The sequence below is a fragment of the Ixodes scapularis genome, unplaced genomic scaffold (assembly GCF_016920785.2).
Source record: "Ixodes scapularis isolate PalLabHiFi unplaced genomic scaffold, ASM1692078v2 PGA_scaffold10__122_contigs__length_95168666, whole genome shotgun sequence".
NCBI lineage: Eukaryota > Metazoa > Arthropoda > Arachnida > Ixodida > Ixodidae > Ixodes > Ixodes scapularis.
Window position 1 is genome coordinate 8,780,630 of NW_024609836.1, and position 18,090 is coordinate 8,798,719.

Sequence of the window (18,090 nt, forward strand, 5' to 3'; positions counted from 1 at the left end):
CATGAAATCTTAACAAAGTGAATCCACCGATTGAAATGTATAGCGTGAGGGTGCGTCAGCATGGAGTCCGGTGAGATTTTGAGCGGGATGTGTGTCAGGGAGAAACCGCCCAATTCGGTTTAATCCGATTGCAACATTTAGTTTTATTACATTGCAGGGACTGTGAAGTACACGGTGGATGCTGGGCCATCTCCAGACAGGACAGAAGAAGATATGCTTGATGACATGCGGAAAGCAGCACAAAACGATGCCATTGTTCGTGGTGTGAAGGGCCCGTGTCCACTGATTAATTTGCAGGGTTTTGACATTGTTTGGTCGTTCTCTCCAGATTACATGCATTGCGTACTCCTGGGTGTCTCGAGGCAGCTCACAGAGATATGGCTTTCCTGCCCTGGCGAACCATACTACATTGGAGATCCAAAGAAGCTTGCTCTTATTGACAGCAAACTTTGTTGTATTCGGCCTCCACAATGTTTCAACCGCCTTCCAAGGTCCCTGATGTTTAGGAAGTTGTGGAAGGCGGCAGAGTGGCAGAAGTGGCTGCTTTATTACAGTCTCCCTTGTCTGCGGGATGTACTTCCTGCTGCATTTCTAGAACACTGGACACTGCTTGCGACACGCATATTTCATCTCCTGAAAGACGAGGTAACGCCAGAAGACATTGCTATAGCAACTCAAACTCTCGTTCAGTTTGTTGTTCAAATGCAGTTCCTATACACAAAGGTTGCAATGACATACAACATACATCTGCTCCTTCACCTTCCAAAATGCGTTGTGCAGTTTGGCCCCCTCTGGGCACACTCGTGTTTCAGTTTTGAAAGTAACATAGGAAAGCTGTTGAAGCTTGTAACTTCGTCGAATGGAGTGCCCATTCAGATTGCATCGCGAGTTTTGCTGAAGAGTAAACTGGATATGTGCAAAACAAATGGTGACATCAACGATCTTCTTTCTACAAAGAAACAGCCACGGCATGTAGGCACCAGGCCTTTGGGTAAACCAAAAAGAGTGGAAGTTTCACTCAGATTATTTTTTGAGAACAGCACTGGCTGTGAAGGCAGTCAGATTTGCGAGTATGAGAGGATGGTTGTGAACGATGAAGTGTTTCATAGCAAGAAATACAAGAGGCCAACGAAAACAAGCTGTGCAGCTGTGCGTCTAGGGGATGGAACGTATAGCGTGATAGACAGAATTATCTCTTTACTCGTAGCCACAGCGGTGAGGTGCAGCTCTTCATATGCTCGAATGAGTATAAGGTGTTGTCTTCACTGACACCTGCTCACTTGAAAGAAGTGGTGCAACGTCCACAGAAAAGAATTCAGAGTTGATGAACACATACGTCCATGCATATTCATGGGCTTTCAACAAAACTACTTCTGTGATCTCGTGAATCAATATGAATGGTCATAATTTTCCTGTCATGCTGTTCCTAGCTACTGGTACAACTTCCATAAACAAATGCATGTAATGACTTACTCTTAGTCAAGACCTAAGTTTTTGTAAACTTGGCGATTTGGAAAAATGTGCAGTTAATTTACCATGCAAATAAATAGCCCCACGGTTAAGAACACATAGGATACAATACTCTATAGCAAAATCTTTCCGACACTTAGGGTTCTCAAAATATGAGAAATATCCATTATAAAAAATGAGGTCGTTTACAATATCTTAAAGACAATTTAGAAATAATACAAGTCAAAGATTACAATGCACTTTATTTTATGTTTATAAATTGTCAAAGATTAGAATGTGCTTCATTTATGCTCATTAAAATTCCAGCAAAGTTGAAATCAATGAAATTTTAAAATTTCCACAGCTAGCTCTGCAATAATGTCAAATTTATTTGCCCCATGTTCTTTTATTTTCTACACATTTTTGCGTTCATGCGTTATCACCGGCATAGGCATTTTCTTAAACGCAAGACATGTAGCCTGTCAAAATAAGTGTCCAGTGCCCTAGAAAAATAGCAAATGTAAACTGCAGGCAACATGTGTAGAGCTGCCAGTACTACTGTTCTGTAGTGGAGGTCACGTGCTACACATTTTGGTGCCAACGCCAGATTTGGAGAGCCATAGCTTTGTAGGAACATGTGATTTTTCGCCTGTGTTTTCGAGCTCGCATGATTTGGTGTGTTCACCAGCAGCAAACCTGCACCCGCGGCATTATGCTTTACTAGCCTTCGGTATGTTATCCTGAAGTTAAATTTTCATGAACTTTTTTGAATAACCACGTGTATGCTGTGCTCGAGATGTGTATATTTGTATTTATATCCATTATACTTTATCATTTATACTTGTAGTTGTTAAAAAGAATTGGGGCCCCTTGGCAAAAGTTCATTTTTTGCCATTGTCTAAAATATGACTATAATATACTATATTGTTAGCTCCATCCTAGTAGACTGCTGATAGATAATATGGGACGAAAGTTTTGTTTCTAAGAATGAATCATTGAACTCGGCCATCCTTAGTCTTCCCATCTGTATAAAGATTTTATTTATTTGTGACCTATTTGATGAACAAATGAATTGTTTAATCAAAAATACCTTTTATTTTTGTTTGGATTACTACTTCAGGATTGAAACCTATTATGAAAACTCCCATTTGTCCTTAGCCTCTCTACATACCATAACGACTTAATTTTCACGGGCTCAATATTTAGCAATTTAGATCAAAGCTGACATTTTGGAATAATTCGTGGTTTCTCAATTTTGCGATCCGGTAGGATCTCAATATAGATTCCAATGTGTTTACATTTTACCGGAATTGTTTGTGGGACCTATTTTTCGTGAAATGTAGGCAATTTGTGAAAATGAAGTCGTTTACAGTAAACATTTTTGACTGATATAGTAAATCATTGGTACCCTAGCTGACTACTTTTTAACTGGAATGGTGTCTGCAACTCCACGTTTTCAGAGGCCTTCAACCGAAATTTGTTTATATCCCCGCTGAAACGGTCGAGCTGGGTCAGTACTTCTCCAGCTGGAATTTGGGAACTCCAGTTGGAATGTTTCCAACTCCAACTGGATTCAGTACTTTTCCAATTGGAATGTTTCCAACTCCAACTGGATCCAGTACTTTTCCAGCTGGACCGTTTCCAACTCCAACTGGATCCAACTGGAGTTTGACGACTCCAGCTGGAAACGTTGTTTTTCAAGCTGTTTCCAACTGGAACCATCTTACTTCCAGTTGGAACCAACTGGTTCCAGCTGGAACCAGAGGTTACATTTTTGCCTGGGTATGGTGTCCGAGGTCGCATACTTCGTTGTATTCAAAGTTTCTTGACGGGTTCGACCCTCCAAGTGCGATTGGGCTCCATCCTTTTGGATGTCTTTCTCCAGGAGAACGGCGTCCCTCAGGGTGGAGTACTAAGCGTTACACTTTTTGCCGTGAAGATTAATAGTTTGGCTAAGGTTATACCACCATCTGTATCCTATTCAATGTATCTGGATGATGCGGAGATATAATTCTCCTCTTTAACCTGTCCAACTGTGAACGGCAATCGCAGCTCACAATCAATAAGGTGAGCAAGTGGGCTGATCAAAATGGCTTCAGGTTATCTCCTGATAAGACAGTCTGCGTTCCCTTTTCACTCCTCCGTGGCCTGTCTCCAGATCCAGTGTTGCACTTGAATGACGTTTCTATATCTGTAAAGGAGGAACACAAGTTTTTAGGGATAATATTTGATAAAAAGCTCACTTTTATACCCCACTTGAAAGAGTTGAAAACAGAAATGCCTACGTTCATGAAACATCCTCAAAGTCCTGTCGCATACGTCCTGGGGGTCTGACAGACGGTGCCTCTTGCGACTTTATAACTCCTTGGTGCGGTCCCGCCTGGACTATGGCGCGATTGTTTATGGTTCAGCGCGTCCGTCTGCCCTTAAAACGTTGGACCCCATCCATCATCTGGGGCTCAGACTTGCCACGGGAGCGTTTCGAACATCACCTGTACTTAGCTTGTATGCTGGCAATATTTGAGTCTTTGTTATGCTTACAAGACATACAGCTATCCTCAACATCCCACTTTCGACGCCCTTCAACCTTTTACATCGTTCCGACTCTATGAAAACAAGCCCAGCATTGTTCCGCCCCTGAGTTTCAGAGTACAGAGCATGGCAACATCGCTCCATCTCCCCTTTAGTGAAGCTGCTTTGCTGAGGAGCAATGAGAGAGTTGCGCCTTGGGACCTTCTGCCAATCTCTTGTGACTGGTCACTGGCCAAGTACAGAAACAGAGCTACTTCTCCACTCGTTCTTCAGCGGGAGTTCGCCGAATTGGAACAGAAATACAAGGACTGCTCACACTTTTACACTGACGGATCAAAAACGTCAACCTTCGTGGGGTGTGCGGTTTACTCCACTACCTTCAGGAAAGTTCGACAACTCCACACTTATGCAAATGTTTTTACTCCTGAATTGTATGGTATTTTAATGGCTGTTGAATACTTATTAGAGAACAATATTATGACAGCAATTCTGTTTGTCGACTCCCAGAGCGTTCTTCTAATCGTTTCGTCCTTAGCAGACAGTAAGAACCTTCTCGTGCAATGTCTTTGGGTACGACTAAACCGATCACTTCAACTAGGACACCAGATCAAATTCTGCTGGGTCTCGAGCCACGTGGGCATTTGTGGCAATGAGAAGGCAGACTTGCTTGCTGCCTCTGCAAAAGAATGCCCCAAACTGCCTCTTGGCCTGCCAGACCAAGACCTGAAACCGATCATACAGAAATCGATTATCAACTCATGGCAGTTGGATTGGGATTTGGAAAAAAAGAACAAGCTTCACAATATGAAGCCCCAACTGGGAGTATGGGAGAGTTGGTTCCATAAAGTCCGTCGGGTAGAGGTTCTCCTTTGCCGCTTAAGAATTGGTCGTACCCGTTTGACTCATTTGCACCTGCTCTGTGGTGAGGATGTTAAACTTTGCGACAACTGTGGGAAAGCTATGACTGTTTTGCACATCCTGTGGCATTGCAAAGCTCTTTCGAGATCACCTTCGCTTTCATCCATATTTCTGCTTGGCGATCAACCATTTATACCATTCGATCGAGTTTTAAAGTTCCTTCATAACACTGGCCTTTTGCACCAGCTGTAACTTGCAGTTCTTTTAGATTACACCTCTAAGCCCCTTGGAAAAACCTTTGTTTGGTGCAATATGGCCTTAGTTGCTCTTGCGCCATAAAACCCCAATCATCGTCATTATGTTTCCGCTGTCAGCGTTTTGGGCACGGCTCGCGGTCCTGCCGTGGCCGTGAGACATGTGCCAGGTGCGGTAGCTGTGAGCACAACCTCGACAACTGTCATGTAGACGTGAAATGTGCAAATTGTAAAGGCAAGCACCCTGCATATTCTAGGTCATGTGAACACTTTAAAAGAGAAAAGTAAATTCTGACCCTGAAGATGAAAGAAAACATCTATCCCGAAGCAAAGCGTCGCCTCTTGGGTTTCCAGAGAGGCTCTTTTGCAGAGGTGGTACGCCGGGAACCTGCACCGCCTATAGCGTCTCTGGGAACGCAAGTGGCTTATGGAGACCTTGCACAACCACTTAAGTCCTCTGGTCCCAAACTAAAGGTGCAACTTCCAGGGCATGCTATCTCAGCTGCCCAGGAAGGTGCCCTTCCCAACCGTGCGAAAGGCTCGGTCGGATTCATGAACCGAGCAGATGGGGGCCACCCCGTCGCAGAAGAAAGCTACCTCTGGAGCAGTGCACACTGCTCCACCCCGAGATGACAGGGTGGATACTGGTCCGTTGGGATCTGCCCGAGCACAGGGGTCTGCGTTCCCTGCACAGGGTTCTGCACCCCCTACTCCTCCGTCCCAGTCATCGTGAGGTCGGGGACTTGGTCCCTCTGCCCCTGGTGAATCTCAGAGACTGGGGGAGCCGTCGAGGTTACAGGTCTCCAAGGAGGTGCCCCTTTTGGCTCTAGCTGAGCCAATGGACGAGAGTGGGTCAAGGTCCGACGAGGACAGACCTCACTCGAGTTCCGAATCTCTACTTCCGGCCTCCGGTGGCACCACGGGCAGGCCGAATGACACCTTTAAAAAGAAAAATGCTCCGCTTGTAAAGATAGACTTTTAAGTCGTAGAAAGTTTGCTTACTTTTGACAGTTATTTTTATTTTTTATTATAAACTTTACAATGGTCCACAATTTTAGCATTATGCAGTGTAATTGTCGGGGCCTTTTTCGTAACATCGATGACGTAAATTTTTTTTCTTGATGAGCTCCGTCCTGTGGCCTTGTGCCTACAGGAGACTTATCAGAGTGACACCCACACAAAAGTGCTACATCGTCATCAGGTTTTCCGAAACGACCGCATTTCATCAAACCCCTCGGGGGTGTTGTAGCAGTGGTAGTACAGAGTGGAGTTGCCTGTGCTCCAGTCCCTCTACAGACTCCGCTTGAGGCAGTTGCAGTTCGAATGCTTCTTGACCGTCTCATTACCCTTGTATCCCTCTACTAGCCACCCAACACTCAGCTGCAGTTGCAAGAACTTCAGGGACTTGTCGGCCAGCTGCCCGAGCACTTTTTTAATTCTTGGCGATTTTGATTCCCACAGCCCCTTGTGGGGTAGTCCTCGACAGGGCTCTCGTGGTGGAGTCATTGAACGACGTTTATTATCATCCGGGCTATGTTTTTGAACCAAAAAGAAGCAACATGTTTTAGTGCCGCCCATAACACTTCTACAGCTATTGATTTGTCCTTATCGTCACAATATTGTTACTCTTATGTTTTTCATGGCAAGTTTTAAACAACCCTTTTGGCAGCGATCATTTTCCCATTGTTTTAGAAAGCTTTAACCCGATTCCATCGATTCCGACTCGCCTTCCTAGGTGGAAGGTAGAGAATGCCGACTGGTCTATTTTTGAATTAGAGGCTGTGATTGATCCATTTTTGCTTCGTACTATGAGCCCCGACAATGCGACAGTTTATGTCACTGAATGTATAATTAGTGCGGCTTCGAATTCTATTCCTCAAACATCTGGACATCTTCCTTAGAGGTGCAAACCGTGGTGGACTAAGGAGTGCACAACCACTTGCAAGGACCAGAATAAAGCCTGTGGAGTTTTTCGTCGGTACCCTACTAATCAAAATCTAATTGCACTCAAGAAAAGTAGGGCTAAAGCGAATCGGACACGAAAACAGGCTAAAAGGTTTCATGGGCCAAAAATGCCTCTTCTATAAATAGCCTTGTTCTAGCGAAGGAAGTGTGGGACTGCTTGCGAAAAGTCAGAGGAGATTATCAACCCTCCCGAATCCCTCTTTTTCCCTTGCCTGCCGTATCTCACAAAGATCAGGCAAATCTTGGTATGCACTTCCAACATGTATCTACTTCTTCCAACTTTAGTGTAAATTTTAAGAAGTTTCACTCTACTGCTGAAAAGCAATCAATCTCGATGTCAGGATATGACCGGGTGCTTACAATAGACCGTTCAGTATGTGCGAACTGGAAGTCGCGCTTGGTTTAAAAAAGCAGTCTGCACTAGGTCCAGACAGGATTCATTACGAAATGCTGAGGCACTTGTCCCCAGCATCATTAAGTCATTTGCTTATGTGTTTTAATCATCTATGGAAAGTAGCTGCTTTCCCTCGATGCTGGAAAAGCGCCCACATTATTCCTCTTCTGAAGCCTGGTAACGACCCCTCTCTTCCAGTGAGTTACCGTCCCATTGCGCTCACTAGTTGTCTTGAGAAGACTTATGAAAGGCTCATCAACCGGCGTCTGGTGTATTCTCTGGAGGAAGAAAATATTTTGGGCATTAATCAGTGTGGATTTCGGGAGGGACGATCAGCCACAAACCACTTGGTTCTTTTGGAGACTTTTATCCGTGAGGCATTTGTACATCGGCAGCATTGTGTCTCGGTATTCTTAGATCTGCAAAATGCCAATGATACCACATGGAGGTATGGAATTCTTCGGGATCTGCACAGCTATGGAGTACGAGGCCGCATGCTCCAGTGTATACAGAATTTTTTAAGCGACCGGACTTTTCAGATCTGCTTGGGTTCTACAGTGTCCGATGTGTTCCCCCAGGAAAATGGAGTCCCTCGGGGAGGAGTTTTAAGTGTAAGAAGTGCTGTAAAAATTAAGTCTTGCGAGTGTGATACTACCGTCTGTGTTTTACTTATTGTATGTGGATGATGTACAGATATCCGTTTCTTCTTGCAACCTCTCCAGCTGTGAACGACATCTGCAACTTACAGTCAATAGGATGAGCAAACTGGCAGATGAAAACGGTTTCACTTTTTCTCCCGAAAAAAACTGTCTGTGTTCCCTTTTCTCTCCGCCGGGGATTATCCCTTGATCCTTTTTTGCATTTAAACCACATTGACATACCTGTTCACCAGGAACACAAATTTCTGGGCATGATTCTCGACAAGAAACTCACTTTTGTACCTCATTTGAAGGAATTGAAGTGCAAATGCTTAAAGTCGTCGAACATTCTCAAAGTGTTGTCCCACAACTCGTGGGGGTCTGACAGGCGCTGCCTCCTGCGACTCTACAATTCCTTAGTTCGGTCTCGCCTCGACTATGGTGCAGTTGTGTATGGATCTGCATGTCCATCTGCACTAAAGATGCTGGATCCGGTTCACCACCTGGGGCTCCGACTGGCTACGGGTGCTTTTCGCACATCACCTGTGTTGAGTTTGTATGCAGACACCTTTCAGATGTCTCTTGAGAAGCGGAGACAGTACCTTAGTCTTTCTTACGCTTGCAGGGTCTATTCTAACCCACAACATCCATCTTACAGTACCATCCGTACCTGTCGATTCTCCCAACTTCTTGAAAACAAACCATGTATTGTTCGTCCTATTAACTTCCGCATTCAAAACCTTTGAAAAAGTTGCTCCGTGGCACGAAGTGCCGATCTTCTGCGACTGGTCGCTCACAAAGTATAATAAGCGGGCTATTTCCCCTCAAGCCCTGCAGCAGGAGTTTCAGTCATTGCAGGAGAGATATATAGGTTATACTGATTTCTATACTGATGGGTCGAAATCTTCATCTTTTGTTGGTTGTGCCGTATATTCTGGTGCCTTTTAGAAAGCTTTGCGAATGGATGGTATGGCAAGCATTTTCTCTGCAGAGCTTTATGGTGTCTCTCTAGCCATTGAACATATCATGAGTAACAAAATATTAAAGGCTATCCTTTTTGTCGATTCACAAAGCGTGATACAGGCTCTTTCTTCGAAACTTCCCACAAAGAACCCCCTTGTACTACCTATACGGTCTAGAATAAACCGGGCTCTCCAACTTGGACACACCATAAGATTCTGCTGGGTGCCCAGTCATGTAGGAATTCCAGGGAATGAGCAAGCACATCAACTGGCTGCAAGTGCAAAGGACTCGGCAACAACTCCTGGGTTACCCTATCAGGACCTTAGGCCACTTTTGATGAAATCACTTTTCAAGGCATGGCAGTCGGAGTGGGATGCGGAGTGCAACAATAAACTTCATGTCATTAAACCCATCTTGGCCCTGTGGGAGAGATCATTCCATAAGGAACGTCGACTAGAGGTTCTCTTATGCCGCCTTAGGATTGGCCATTCACGTCTGACTCATCTACATCTTCTTTGTGGCGAAGACGAAAAGCTCTGTGCTCATTGTGGGGAAGTACTGACAGTTTTGCACATTTTATGGCATTGTAGATTTCATCACCAACATCGCCGACAAAGTTTTTCTTAACTTTTTAGAGGTCACCTTCCATTTCATCCTATGTTTTTGCTTGGTGATCATACTTTAGTGCCACTTAACGGTGATTTTGACTTTCTTAAAAAGACCGGATATACACATCAGCTGTTACTTTTGCCATGAGAAACTTTAATAATCCTAGTATCCCGCAGGGGGCACCTGTGAAAGCAGGTGTTTGGAGTGGCGTCTCCACGGACCCCGAGCCATGCGGGTTCGCCCGCCCACGTCTGGCTGTGCGTGGCTTTCCCGTGTCCGGGGAGAAGGGCATCCTGGTGGTTGAGCCGAGCCCGGGGTAGGTTTGGACCCTTCGGGGCCCCCCGGGTGAGGCAATACACCACTTCGGCCCCCGCTTCTCGTAGACGGGAGTCCTGGTAAGGCCCGGCCAGGATGATTCAGTCTAGTCGCCACTCCTACTATCCCCTCCTATCTTTCTCTTTTCTCTTCTCTTCTTTTATTCCTTTTCACCTTCTTTGGCGGCAAGGGCTAACCTTGGGTGGCGATAGACCCCTTGTCCGGATCCACACTAGGCTATAGTGCCTGGGCAGCACTGGTAGTGTAATGTTGTCAGCAAAGCCATATTTGTTAATGCACATTGCCTACCCCCGTGTTGGGCTTTGTGGTGGGTGGTGCACCCGGGGCACCGAAATTCTTTCCCATCTTTATGGGTACTAAACAAAAACCTTTCTTGATTGGCCCCCCAAAAGGGGCCGCACCGAAGTACATGCGATTAATCCTACTAGATCTGCAGAAACATTTCCAAGATTCTTGGTGATGCACTCTGAGAGTGAGAAACTTTTGGTGAAACTGTCACCATTCCTTGTTTCCAAAACACTTGAGTCCATTGTTGGAAAGAACTTCTCTGCCAAAAAAAAAAATGACATCCGGAGATCTGCTCGTCGAGATTAAAACCAGTGAACAGAGCAGAGCACTCCTATCACTAAATTCAGTTTCTAACTATAAAGTGACAGTCACTCCCCACCGTACATTGAACATAGTAAAAGGTGTGATTTCTGAAGAGGACCTCCTCGAAAGTACAGAAGATGAACTCTTAGATGGCCTCAGTGACCAAGGAGTTGTCGCTGCAAAGCGAATCTCCCTTCGTCAAAAGGGGCAAGAGATCAAAACAAAACATGTCATTTTGCCTTTCGAGTTGAGCAAAGTTCCCGAGTCAATCAAGGCTGGGTACTTGAACTGTAGAGTACGGCCATATGTGCCGAACCCCAGGAGATGTTTCTATTGCCAGAGGTTCGGCCATAGTGCCCAGAGCTGCAGGGGCAAGACCACGTGCGCCAAGTGCGGTCAGAACGATCACCCGTTGGACAACTGCGCGAACCCACCACACTGCGTCAACTGCGGCGAACCACACGCCGCTTACTCCCGTTCTTGTAAAAAATGGAAAGAAGAAAAGGAAGTAATTACCCTCAAAGTAAAAGAAAACATCTCGTTTCCTGAGGCCAGGAAGCGACTTTCTTTTCTACAGAAAGGATCCTTCGCTACGGTAACACGCACAGGGGGCGTGTCACCGAAAACCTCGGTGGGAACCCAGGTCTGTCCCAAAGACCTGGCAGCCCCACCGACACCTCTTGCGCCCCCAAGGTCGGCTCCACGACCACGTTTGTCGTTGGAGCCAAAAGGTTCACAGTGCCTGAATGGTGCTGCCGCGCCTCTCTTAAAGGAGGCGATGGACACCATGGCACCAAAGGAGGTATCCCCTCCAAAGGCATCAGGGGTGGTGCCTCTCGCACCACCCTCAGTCCCTAAAGAGGGTCCGTCGCAGACCACCTCCTCTAAGGAGCTGGAGCGGACACCCTCGTCGTCTGCTCGCTCTTCAGGCCGAGGCAGGGCTTTGCCCACTCCCGCCTTGACCAGCTCTCGAAAGCCTGGCCAGCTGGACGAGGCATACTCGACCGCAAGCCAGCAGTCAGTAGATGAAATGATGGATGAGAACTAGCCACCCTCTGACGACGACCTGGTCCCTTCAGGTGCTGAGTCATCAGTACCTTTTCAGGCTGAGAAAAGAAAAAGAAAAATAAACTTCCTAGAATTTTGCCCCCAAAGGGATCGTAGTCCCTTTAGAAATGAATCATAAGCAAGTGTCCACTTAGTTATTTTGCGGTCCCCCGCAGGGGGCACCTGTGAAAGCCGGTGTTTGGTGAGTAGCGTCACCACGGACCTCGAGCCATGCGGGTTCGCCCGCCCACGTCTGGCTGTGCGTGGCTTTCCCGTGTCTGAGGAAAAGGGCATCCTGGTGGTTGAGCCTAGCCCGGGGTAGGTTTGGACCCTTCGGGGCACCCCGGGTGAGGCAATACACCACTTCGGCTTCCGCTTCTCGTAGACGGGAGTCCTGGTAAGGCCCGGCCAGGATGATTCAGTCTATAGTCAGTTACAGGTTAAGAAGGTAGCGGCAAATGCCCCTCAAAGGGAATCAGATATCCCTCCGCCCCCTCTGCATTCAATAGCGTCCCACCGTTTCCGTGACGTCGCGGCCAACGCGCGAGGAGGGTCTTGCCTTTCTGTACATATTTGCTTTATCTTTCGACTTTGAATTAGCATTGTGGAAGCCACGAGAGGGAGATTAGAGTTTTCCCCCACCGACGGAAACAAATACGACTTTCGGGGATTAGCTTCCCCCCCGATGGATACAAAGGCTGCTTTCAGGGGCTCAGTTTCCTCTCCGATGAATACAAAGGTCGCTTTCTTAAAAAGTGGGGTCGGAGACAAGTGGGAATCCATTGAAGCGGAACAAGGAGCGTTTCCAGTGAACTCTTCTTTCGACTGCGCAGAGATTTGAAACGGGCGCAGCACGCTTGTGGGAGGAGCTTCTCCTACCTTCTTGACTTGTAACCGACTATAGTCGCTTTTTCTTCTACTATCCCCTCCAATCTTTCACCTTTACCTTTCCTGTTTCTTTTACTTCTCTCATTTCTCTTACTCCTTTTTCTCCCCACTTTGGCGGCAAGGGCTAACCTTGGGTGGCAAGGGACCTCTGTCTTGACCCACACTTGGGTATAGTTTCCCGGCAGCACTGTTAGCGTAACGTCTCCAGCCAAGCTCATCTTGTTATGGTGCGTTACCTAACCCCTTGTTGGGCTCGGTGGTGAGCGGTGCACCGCGGATTCCGAGCACTCTTTGCCCTTCTATGGCGCCCCACCCCTCCCCGTTCAGGGCACGCCCCTAAAGGGCGTTGCTTTGACCACAAAACCATTGACAAAGATCCCGAGATAGAATCCTTTACAAAGTTTTTTCGATGAACAGAAGACAGTTGCGAAGATGTCACCTTTCATTGTAGCCAAAGTTCTAGAGCACCTTGTAGTGTTTTCCTACAAGGTCAAAAAACTGTACTCTGGAGACCTCCTTGTGGAGGTAAACACAAAAAAAAACAAAGCGAAGCACTCCACAACTTGAGTACCATTGTTGACTTAAAGGTGTCGGTGAGTCCTCATCGCACACTTAACACCATTCGTGGAGTCATCTCCGAGGATGACTTTTTGTACACAAGTGAAGAGGAACTCCTCGAGGGACTCAAAAGTTCAGGCGTTGTCGCTGTTAAACGCATCATATTTCTTTATTCTTTATTCATCATTGTCCTGCAGCGCCATCAGGCATTATCGCAGGGGGCGAATAAACTCTGAAAAAACATTTCTGAATTCACGGCACACACAATCGCACTGGGCAAGGCATTCCACTCCTTAATTGTTTTAACAAAAAAAATAATTTTTGCCCAATGCCGTCCTGGTGCGGTATTCTCTAATCTTATGAATGTGGTCTTTTCTTTTTGAGATATAATTTGGTGGTAATAACTAAAATGAGCTATTAATGCCAGTTTTATTGTTATAAATGTTGTATAAAACCTTCAAGCGCAAATTTCTTCGTCTTAATGCCAATGTAGACCATCCCAGTTCTTTTATCATGTCGGTTACACTCTCAAAGCGGCCGTACCGCACCAAAACGAAACGAGCGGCACAACTCTGAATTCTTTCTAAAGCAACAATGTGGTTTTGCTGAGAAGAATCCCAAACGGTGCAAATGTACTCTAGCATTGGGCGCACATAAGATAGATAGGCGAGCTCTTTGATAGATTTAGTTGATTTTCTTAAATTTCTTTTTAAAGATCCAAGCGCTCTGCCGGCCCTTATAACAACGTCGTTAATGTGTGCGTTCCAGGTGCAGTCAGCTGACAGAGTGACGCCAAGATATTTAACTGTTTGCTGTTTTGTTACGGTTTCATTATTCAGTTGGTAACATGTTTCAACTTTTGTTTTGGTTTTGCGGTTAAAACTAACATGGGCACATTTTTTAACGTTTAACTCCATCTTCCACTTTTTACACCATTGCTCTATTCGATTCAGATCACACTGCAGCCGCGTGGAACTCCTCTCGTCTGTTATGCATGTATAAACAACACAATCATCGGCAAACAATCGTACCTGTGAATTAGCACCGTCATTAATATCATTAACAAATATCAGAAACAACAATGGACCCAAAACGGACCCCTGCGGTACACCAGATGTTACCATAACAGTATTCGAAGTTTTACCATTTAAAACAACACGCTGAAGACGTGATGACAAATATGCTTTTATCCAATTTAGGATAGTCGTGTCAAAATTCATGCGCTCTAATTTGTATAATAATAGTTCGTGTGACACCGTATCGAACGCTTTTTTATAATCTAAGAAAACACAATCAATCTGTCCGCCTCCGTCAACCCCCGTCATTAAATCATGATAAAGCTCAGTTAGTTGTGTAGTACATGAGTACGCCTTTCGGAACCCATGTTGCGAGTCAAAGAAAAAATTATGACAGTTTAAATGCTTCATAATGTGACAATATAAAACATGCTCCAGTAATTTACATCATATAGATGTCAGTGAGATCGGTCTGTAATTCGTTATTTCTTTTTTGGGCCCTTTTTTGTGCACAGGCACGACGTGTGCCACTTTCCAGTCGTCTTGCATTGAACCATCATTCAACGATTTGTTATATATTACAAAAAGGTATGGAGCGATCGCATCTGCACAATGTTTTAAAATTCTCGGAGAGATCCCATCTGGGCCTACTGCCTTAGCTTCATCTATATGTTTTAGAAGTTCCAACACACCTCCTATAGCAAGTTCAACTGGTGGCATTGCACTGAACGTGCCCTGGCATCTATCGTAGTCGATGCTCTCAGGAGGCAAGAAAACTGATTGAAAATATTGATTGAAGGCTTCGGCTTTTTGCCAGTCATCGGTAATTATTTCGTTGTTGACCATCACGTCTCCTATCCCAATCTGATCATTACCACAGCGCCTCATGGACTTCCAGAACTGTTTGTTGTTTGCTTTCATCCCGTCCTCCAGCCGTTGCAGATGATTTTCTTTGGCTTCCTTCGCCTTGATTTTATACAATGACGTAAGTTCTTTTAGCTTATTTAGATTTCGCACCGAGCTCTTTTTTTTATACCGTGCAAACACACGCTTGCGCCTCTTTATCAGCCGCAGTAGGCTACCGGTAATCCATGGTTTTTCTCTCTTTTTTAACTTCGACGAGTCTATACTTGGAACGTATTTTTCAGTTAAACTGATAATTCTCTGTTTAAAGACTACCCATATGTCATGAACACTCATCTCCTCAGCAAGACATTCGAAGGAAAGGGAATTGTTCGAAAGTTCAGAACTGATCCCTTCATAGTCACCGTTTTCATATAACAGCACCTTTCTACCCGTACTCACTTTTTTGCGCGAAACCCGAAAGTCAAGAGTTGAGACAACAGCACTGTGGTCGCTGATACCGGGTATGACATCAGTTTGCTTAACAACGGTAGGGTAGTTGCAGAGAAACAAGTCAAGTGTGTTTTGATTCCGTGTCGGTACAAGAACATGTTGTTTAAGTGCTAAGCTGTCTAGCATGCATTTGAGATCGAGATTCAACTGGCCCATGGTTCCACAAGCACAAAGTTCCTCGCCCCATATCATATCTGGTAGATTAAAATCGCCTCCAAGCACTACACGTCATTCGAAACACTGGATACTAGGTCGTGAAGTACCTCTATGACAGCTGAGTCAGAGTTAGGGGGTCTATAGAACACTCCAGCAGTGAATTTCTTGTTATCAGGCAGCCCAACACTACACCACACTGATTCGACAGTATTGCCTGGCACGTCTAGTTGGCAGCTTTTCAAGGAACCATAAACCAGTATAAAGACGCCTCCCCCGTGTGGTGACCTATCTTTTCTAAAAGCGTTAAATACGCTAGGGAACACCTCGTGATCTGAGATAGAGATATCTAACCAGGACTCTGTTCCCAGTACTATGTCGGCTTTTACAGAGCTAATCAATCAATACAAGTCTTCCACTTTATTTTTAACTCTTCTGCAATTCACCAGCAACATTATAACATTCCTTCGCGCAATTGATCTAACAGCACTTGGACGTCATCCACGCTTCACCGCAACGACTTCTTCTATTCCACCATTCCAAGCAAACATTTGACCGTTTAATATAAGTTTATCATAGGTTAATCTGACCTTATCGCTTGGATCACTCTTTTGAGCCTTCGCGTATGCCCAGAGATGACGACGCTTTTCCCTTACTTCAAAAGTGTAGTCTTCAGATAACGATAAGACAGAACCCTTAAGCTTGTATGCTTTCCTCATGACCTCAGCTTTTTCATTGCGTGAAGAAAATCTTATCATAACTGACCGAATTTTCGTTTCATGTTGTTTCCCAAGCCGATGTATTTTTTCTGTAGAAGACACTTTCACCCCAAGTTTGTTTTCAAAAATATCCACTATCACCTTTTCTTTTAGCAGATCGTTTGTTTCTGACGTGTCCTCGTCGAGTCCATACACTATTAAATTATTTTGTCTATTATAGTTTTCCAGTCCAGTGATCCTGTCACCTAATGTCAAGACTTGGTTACTGAGGTGGTGAACGACCCTCTCGCACGCTTCAAGTTTGGGAACTGAATCCGAGGTAGCTTTAACTTGAGTTTCGATTTTTTCAACTTTTCTTTCAATAGATGAGAGCCTCTCATTAGTTTGTGTTATGTGCTGTTCTAGTCTCTCTTTGATCGAGTTCATACTACTGTTCAGGGCTTTTTGGCCATCAAGAATCGCCTTTAACTGCTCCTCAGTTAGCGGACCCGGGTTCTCCTCTACATCACCGCTGAGTAAAAGAACAAGAACGCAAAGCGAGTCAAAACAAGCAGCGACACATTCACACAACGCTCCCGGGCGAGGCAGCACCACAAGGCAAACATAGTTACTTTTTACTTTCGAGTAGGAAGGTTTTTTACCAACCTGGAATGCGAGCAAGAGCTTGTTAGCCTGTGACCGCATGCCTCGGGTGCTGTCTCGCCCACTAAGCGGGACCGCTGAAGGGGCGGCGCGGGCAGCTTCGGTCAGTGTCGATGACGATGGTACTTCGCGCAAAAGCGCCGGCCAAGCCAACGGGCACAGTCCAGCACTCCTCTTTGTCAGCGGCATTCCGGTGGCTTCAGCGCAGTTGGTGATAGGAACTGCGTTGTGAAGAAACTGCTGAGCCAGACTTGTCGTCACATTGTCGCTTGCCGGCTGCACAATCCACGATGCAAAGATCTGGAATGCGAGCAAGAGCTTGTTAGCCTGTGACCGCATGCCTCGGGTGCTGTCTCGCCCACCTGTTCTGTTCACCATTTCGGAAAAATGGTGAACAGGTTCCTTCGAAACATGTTATTCTGACCTTTGAAAAGCACACACTCCCAGAGACCGTCAAGGCAGGATACCTGCACTACCGCATTCGCCCTTAAGTCCCCAACCCGCAGCGGTGTTTCCGTTGCCAACGTTTTGGTCACGGAGCACGCAGCTGCCGAGGGAAGGAGACGTGTGCAAAGTGCAGCAGTCAGGGCCATGTTTCTGACATTTGTGAGGAGGCTGTGGCCCACTGTGTTAATTGCAGTGGACCACACCCCGCTTACTATCGTACATGTCCCTCGTGGAAACAAGAAAAAGACGTCCTTACCATTAAAGTGAAGGAGAACCTATCGTATTCAGAAGCAAAAAAGCGATTCTCCTTTGTGTCAAAGGGGAGTTTTGCCGACGTGGTGCGCAGGGGCCCAGCACCACATTCGGAGTCGAGGGCCACCCAGGTTTCTGCCGAGATCTTGGTGGTCGACCTCAGGGCCCCAGCTCCCCAACAGGGGCAGCGGCAGCTTCCCCCAGTCCCTGGTGGTAGCACGCGTGCTGCCCCTCCATCCAGGGACAGGCCGGCAGCAGCCGCACCTTCTCCCTCTCCTAGGTCCCCTCCTAGGGAGAAGGAGCGAATTTCTCGCTCTTGCTCGCTGGAGAGGGCCCCCCTACCAAAGGAGCAGCATGGAGCCCATGCAGCTCCAGTGAAAGGAGGGGACAAGACGAGCTCGGGTGACCCCTTGCCCAGTTCGT

General features: G+C 46.0%; 1 protein-coding gene across 1 annotated transcript; it reads left to right on the plus strand.

Annotated features, from left to right (window-relative positions):
• Positions 1 to 225: 225 nt before the first annotated feature.
• LOC121046324 lies at positions 226 to 1,269 on the plus strand. The gene has a single exon (XM_040500438.1). It carries the CDS (start codon positions 226 to 228, stop codon positions 1,267 to 1,269), a length of 1,044 nt encoding a protein of 347 aa, XP_040356372.1.
• Positions 1,270 to 18,090: the final 16,821 nt, after the last annotated feature.